At 62.3% G+C, this 6,453-nt stretch overlaps 1 protein-coding gene and 1 non-coding gene across 2 annotated transcripts; one reads left to right on the top strand and one right to left on the bottom strand.

Annotated features, from left to right (window-relative positions):
- Positions 1-8: 8 nt before the first annotated feature.
- Positions 9-1,418, top strand: LOC103819753 (uncharacterized). The gene is made up of 2 exons (XR_007779024.1): positions 9-151; positions 583-1,418. It is a non-coding gene; the product is annotated as an uncharacterized LOC103819753 (transcript).
- Positions 1,419-1,566: 148 nt separating this feature from the next.
- CPSF4L (cleavage and polyadenylation specific factor 4 like) lies at positions 1,567-4,293 on the bottom strand. The gene is made up of 7 exons (XM_030231183.2): positions 3,955-4,293; positions 3,484-3,633; positions 3,087-3,182; positions 2,842-2,935; positions 2,489-2,531; positions 2,202-2,387; positions 1,567-1,835 (listed from the first exon to the last, which is right to left on the bottom strand). Exons 1-7 carry the CDS (start codon positions 4,262-4,264, stop codon positions 1,767-1,769), a joined length of 948 nt encoding a protein of 315 aa, XP_030087043.2. The 5' UTR covers positions 4,265-4,293; the 3' UTR covers positions 1,567-1,766.
- Between the last annotated feature and the right edge of the window lie 2,160 nt (positions 4,294-6,453).

The raw sequence follows: 6,453 nt of genomic DNA, 5'->3' as shown, positions 1-6,453 counted from the left end.
CCATGATTTATCCCTCTCCTTTCTCTCCCAACAGCCTGGAGCAGTTATTGTGCCAAGTACATCCATGTGAGGCAGGGGGGACCTGCTGGAATCTCCATGCTCCTGGCTGGATACTGCCTGCTCAGCTATGGCTGGAACTATCAGCACTTCAGTAAGACTTCCTATTTCAGGAATTCTTCCTTTTGCAACACTTGGAAAGACTGTTTAACACCCCTGTTAATTAAAGCTCTGAAATAATTGAAATAATTACATTGTTTAAACACTCCCCATTTAATACCAGAGCTCAGAGAGCAGGATTCTCTAGGTGGGCAGAGGAATTTGGTCAATAAAAGTGCTGATAGCAATTGCTGACTCACAGCTTCTCCCTGGGGAGCCCCAGGATTGTCAGGAGCACTTTGAAAAGCCCACACAGGGCAGAGGGAGGAGAAGTTCCAACAGGAGCTGCATTTCCTGACAGATGACCTGGGCTTTGCTGGTGTTTAGGTGGTTCCCCCTGGCAGCACAGAAACAGAGAAGCTGCCCTTGGGCTGGTGACAGAACCCTGAGCTGACCCTGGGATTTTTTTCCTCCCTGTTCTTCCAGAGCAGCACCGCTGGCGAAAATACCACTGAAGGAGCTGGAGCAGCACTCAGGGAACAGCCCCAGCCCTTGGGGAGGCAGCAGAGCAGCCAGGAGCAGGATCCCAGCAGGAATTCCCAGCAGCAGGGGCCTGGCTGGGGCTGGAGCTGAGGAGGAGCCGCTTTGCAGGTCGGCTTGTGCGGCAGAGAGGTGACAGTGACAGCCTGTGGTCACCCCTCCGTGGGTCAGGCAGCTTTTAGTAGTGAAATGAGAAAGCTTTAGAGGCACCTGAGAGATCTGTGGGGGCAGGAGAGCTCCTGGAAGCTGCAGAATCCCAGATCCCTTGTTTGGGACAGGGGACAGCACCTTGTCCTGAGCTGTCATTAGAGATTCATGTCATTAGAGATGAATTGACAATTCTGCTGTAGCTGAGTGGACTTCAACCCCAAGAACCATTCCCTTCAAATTCAGAGCTATGCCTGGCCCAGCCCAGTTTGTACTCACCCCTTGTACTGGGAGGGCTGGCCAGGACCTGTGTGAAGGCACTGGAGCAGCAGCTCAGACCACAACACCCTAACTCTGGGGAAGAAAACTCCATGGGATGAGCTGTTGTGCCCAAAGGGCAAAACCCGTGCCTGCAGCAGGCAAACCAGGACAGTCAGGAGTGCTAGTTGGAGCCTGCCATTCCCAGACATGTCTGGGAAAGGGTTGCTCATGTTCCAGGCATGAAGGGCAAAGAAAAAAAGAGCCAAGAATTAAAAAAGTCTGAGCTCTTTTATTCTGCAGAGTGCAGTAGTGCTGTGACAGAGGTGTTGCACCAAAAACTCTCTCACCAGCAATAAAAACCTGTGTGGATTTTCCTTTCCTGCTTGGGTTGTGATCTCAAACGTGGTGCTTTGTGCCCCCTTCCCAAGGGATGAGCACATCCCCACCCCTGTGCCCAGGATCCTGGCCCCAGCCACTCCTGCACCCCTTGGGAATGCTGCTGCTGCCCCAGCCTGCCCACAGCCAGCTGTGCCAGGAGAGCAGCCAGCTGTGCCAGGTGCTGATTTTCATTGCATGCAGTGATTTCTGTGCTGCCTGTGCCAGCTGTGAGCTGGTGCTGGGCAAACCCTGCTGGCTTTCCTTGCCCAGCAGCTGCCCCGGTGCCGTGTCCGTGCTGTCCCGTGGTGTCCTCCTCCTGCCCTCAGCTCTGTGGAGCACTGGAGTCACTTTCCCAGCAGCATTTCCAGCCGAGTCCTCCTGCTCTGGCTGGCACAGGGACTGGCTGATCCTCTCTGGGGGCACAGGGAAGGGAGGTTGTGCTGGATCAGCCCCTGCCACGTCCCCGTGTGTTTGTTTTGACCCCATTTCCAAAGGAATGGGATCATGGAAACAGCACCCCGAGAGTTCCAACTACACCAAACCTCTGAGCCAGAGGGATGTGTTGTTCCCAGGGTTCTCACCACTGAAATCCCTTCCCCTGCTGGTTCCCACCCCAGCTCCAAGGGGACAGGGCCAAATACCAGAAGGAAAAGACACATTTCCAGTCAAAGAGGCTGTTTGGGAGCACTCTGGGAATCCCCACAGCCCCTGCTGCCCCTCATCCTCCCTCCAAGGTGTGACCACTGCTCCCAGCCCTCCCATTCCCCAAAATCTCTCACCTTGGAGCAGGTGTCTCCTTCCAGCAGGCTCTGAGGGCTCGGGGGGCAGCCACTGGTGTCCCACAGCTGAGCTGCCAGGTGCTGGCTGCCACGTGGAGGTGGCTCCTTGGCTGGCACGTGCTCACCTCCCCTCTCCTCTGCAGCAGCCAGATCCCTCTGTACCAGCCCCCACGGACATCCAGCTTCCTGGGGGAAAGGGGCAGGGGGGGCAGTTGGCAGCTGCTGCCCCACAGGAGCTGGGGGCAGCTGGGGCATCACCCCTGAGGGCACAGGGACAGCAGCTTCACCTTGGATGGGTCTGTGCTGCTCGTCATCAGCCCGGCCTTGAGGCTGGAGGGGACACAGAGGACAGGCAGTTACTACTTGGGGTGTCCCCAGACCCCCTGAGGCTCCCCCAGCCCCTCAGGGGTGTCCTGGAGCTGCTGCAGGCTCCTCCATGGAGACCAGGGATGTCCCCAGACCCCCTCTGAGGCTCCCCCAGCCCCTCAGGGCTGCCCCTGCTGTCAGCAGCACAGCTCAGGTGTGGCTTTGGTTAATTCAGACCCTTTGTGTCCCCATCCCTGACCCTGCAAGGGCCACAGCCACCTCAGAGAGGGGATTTTACCCCCCCAACCACGTTCCAAGCCCCCCCAGTACGTACTGCACGAATTTGCACTTGGGTCCCTCCGGGCAGAAGCCCACCAGGTAGTTGGCACACATCACCCTCCTCGTGTGCTTGTACTTGCACAGGGGACCTGCCAGGCAGAGGGGACACTCACAGGGACACTGTGGGAGCTCTGCTCTCCCTGCAGCCCAGAGCCCAAATCCACCCACCCCCCGGGGTCGTGGGCACCAGCCCCATCCCCGCTGGGCACCCTCTGCCCGCCCAGCCCTGCCCCAGCTCACCGTGCCAGCAGAAGCCTCGGTCGTACCAGGGACAGCCCGCGGTGCTGGCGGTGGCACCCACGTGCAGGAAGGGACAGTCCTTGGTGCTGCACTCCCCTGCGGGAGCAAGGTGTGCCACATTCGGGACAATGCCGAGGGAATCCCTCCAGTATGGGCCGGATGAAAGGAATTGGGGTGCCCTGGGAGCAGCCAGATTTTGCTGGGGTGGGGGGACAGTGACCCTGGCTGCGTGACAGTGGCGCTTCTTCCCGCAGTCAGGAGGTGGCATCAGCCGCTCGCTCGAGGCCGGCCCCGAGGGATGAGAGAGGGCTGGGAAGGGGCTCCCTGGCATGGCCGGCCCCGAGGGATGAGAGAGGGCTGGGAAGGGGCTCCCTGGCATGGCCGGCCCCGCACCTACCGAACTTGGAGTAGAAATAGCACTCGGGCATCCTGCTGGCATCGTAGTCGTGCAGGAAGCCGCAGCCTTCGCCCCTCTTGCAGAGCCCTCGCAGCCAATGCTTGCACACTGCGGGCTTGGCCCCGCCGGGCCGGGGGTGGCCCTGGACATCTGGGACAGTCCTGTCACTGCCAGCCTGTCCCCAGTGTCCCTGCACACCTGGGACAGCCCGGTCACTGCCAGCCTGTCCCCACTGCCCCAGCCCCAGGGTGGGGAGGGCTTCACCTGCAACACCCAGTGCTGTGCCTGTGGGGACACTGGGCACCCTGGCAGCTCCCCAATAGCTTTGCCAGCTGCATCCCCGAGGGAGAAATGCCCAGAGCCAGGACAAAAACCACCCAGGTTTTGCAGGAGGGCAGCAAGGGGAGAGCCCCAAAAGCTCCTGCAGCCCCACCACCCTCCAAAAACGCCACAGCCCCGTCCCCAACTTACTGTCCACCCCAGGGAAGGGCAGGGGCTGAGCTCTGAGCTCCTCCACATCAGCCTCCGAGTCAAACCTCATCTTCTCCACGCCAACCACCAGCTCCTGCATCATCCCTGCTGCAGGAAGAGCCCGCTCCAGCCCGCCAGGGGAAGGGGAAGAGGCAAGGGAAGAGGCAGGGGCACTCCCAGGGAAAACAGAGCTCTCCAAAGGGAGCACCACGCTCTGGAGGTCCCTGCAGCCACCCTGGGCCCCAACAAAACCCTCCTCCTCCTCCCCAGGCAGAGCAGAACCAGCCCCAGCAGCCCTGGAGTGCTGCATTTAGAGGGGGGAGTTGCCCACATCTGATCCCAATTTGCAGCCCTGATTGCCTGCTGCCGCAGCTGGGGAGCTCAGCCCCCGGCCCCAGGCAGCCCCTCTCAGCCTCCCCGCTCCCACATCTGCTTCTCCTCCAGGAAAGGGGGCTGGGGCTGGCTGGGAGCTGGGTTAACCCCTCACTTTGAGGCCTTAGATGGAGACAAATATGGCCAGAGTGCTGGGACTGAGCATTCCAACAGCACGGCGTGGATGCTGGATGTGCTTTCCTGTGCTCTGGGCACAGCAGCACCAGCCCCAGGCCTGCTCTCCAGCACCTGGCAAGACAGACACACATCCCTGGGCTCCTGGAAGGGGCCACACCTTGCATCCCAACAAATCATGGAATGGTTTCTTGTGGAATGCTCCTTAGAGCCCTCCTTGCTCCATCCTCAGGCAGGGACACTCCCACTGGGCTGCCCAGCAGCCCCTTCCACTCCTGCTATGGGGCTTCCATGGGCACCAGGCTCCAGTGGCACATTCTGGGCATGACCAGGGCTCTGTGGGTTTCCTGGAGCCCACCTGGAGCAGGATTTCTCCCTGGATTTATCCCAAAGCTCCCTCCCTGCTCCGTCCCGCGGTCACGCTCAGCGCCTGGGGCTGCCACGGCCCATGGAGCCCTGCTCCCATTCTGTCACTTGCCATCAGAGCACTGGACCAGCACTGCCACAGCGCTGCCCGTGGGTGCTGCAGGGTGCTGGGCACCCACCACCCACCCTGCAGCCGTGTGGGACACCCCGGGTGCCACCCGGCGGTGTGGCAGTTGTCACTGTGCCCACCCCGGGGGGGTGGCAGATGTCACTGTGCCCACCACCGAGGGCTTTGGGGAGGCTGGGGGTGCAGCCTCGCTGCCTGTGGCCGGTGCTGGCCGGACGCTGGCGCTGCTGGTGTCACTCCCCACCAGCCCAGCAGACGTGGCACTGTCCCTGTCCCGTGGAGCGGGGCGGTGTCCCGGCCGTGCTCAGCAGCCCCGCTCGCACTTTCTGCCCCATCAGCTCGCGGCACCGCGGCGCTGCCGAGCCCGAGCCTGGAGCCGACAGGCGTCACAAAGATCAGGGAGGCCGAGTGACAGTGGCAGGCGGCCCGTGAAGTGTCACCCCAGGGCTGCTCCCCGCCCCACAGCCCCGGGGAGCACAGCGGGCAAAGCCCGGGGACCAAACCTCGCTGCTTTGTGTCCGAGCACCCCAAAGGGACAAGAGGAGGCAGGGACAAGGTCCCCCAGCAGCCTGGTGACCTCCCAGGTGACAGTGACCAGGGTCATTGGCTCAGGGGATGGGATATGGGACCCTGGCACAGGGCAGGGGGCACGGTGACCGGGGCAGAGGCAGCCTGCTGAGCTCAGAGCCTCCAGCTGCAGCTGCTGTTGTTCTCCCTGTCCCAGACAATGGCCCAATGTCCCCTGGCCAGGGTGACAGGACAGGACCCCATTGTGTCCCCACTGTGGCACAGCATTTGCCCGCTCCCCTGGCTTCTCCAGGGAGATCCATTTGGGCGGACAGGGGCATCCAGTCCCTCCCAGGGCTGGGAGATGTTTGGGGGGATAAATCTCTCCAGTGAGGCAGCTGGTGCTCAGGGAAAGGCTGTGGGGCCATTCCTGGCCCCTCGCCCCATCTCAGCCCAGCTCCATCCCAGGGGCTGGAGCGGGAAGTCACTCCCAGCACTGGCAGAGCCCCATTTCCCCAGTGGCTGAGCTGTGGGAAGCTGGCTGTGGGATCAGAGTGACTCCCTGCTCGCTCTGCCAGCATCATCCAGGGCCAGGGCAGCCCCACAGCGCCGGGAACCCCCAGGGCACCCCTTGGCCCCCAGCCCGTGGGAGCAGGGACAGCCAGTCCTGCCCCCCCAGCACCATCCCCTCCTCCCCGGCTGGAGAGAGCGGGGCTGGGGGAGGAGAGGGCAGCGTTGGCAGAGCCAGCCCTTGGCAGGAGCTGCCTGGCCCGAGGGTCCCAGCCCTGAGCCAGATCCGGCCAGCAGGAGCTCTCCTGCTTCCTCAGGACACGGGCAGAGAAAGCTCGGCCCCGGCAGGTGCCCGCACTGCGGCCAGGAGCACGGCCGGGATGGGGGCAGCAGGGCAGGGCTGGTGGCAGCACAGGGACACTGGTCCTGCTCGGGCAGCAGGTCCCCCCACGTGTCACCCCTCAGGAACTCAGGCCACTGCA

Source organism: Serinus canaria, chromosome 18 (genome assembly GCF_022539315.1).
Source record: "Serinus canaria isolate serCan28SL12 chromosome 18, serCan2020, whole genome shotgun sequence".
Classification (NCBI taxonomy): Eukaryota; Metazoa; Chordata; class Aves; order Passeriformes; family Fringillidae; genus Serinus; species Serinus canaria.
The sequence above is the reverse complement of the archived record's forward strand: the minus strand, read 5'-3'. Positions and strand labels throughout refer to the sequence as shown.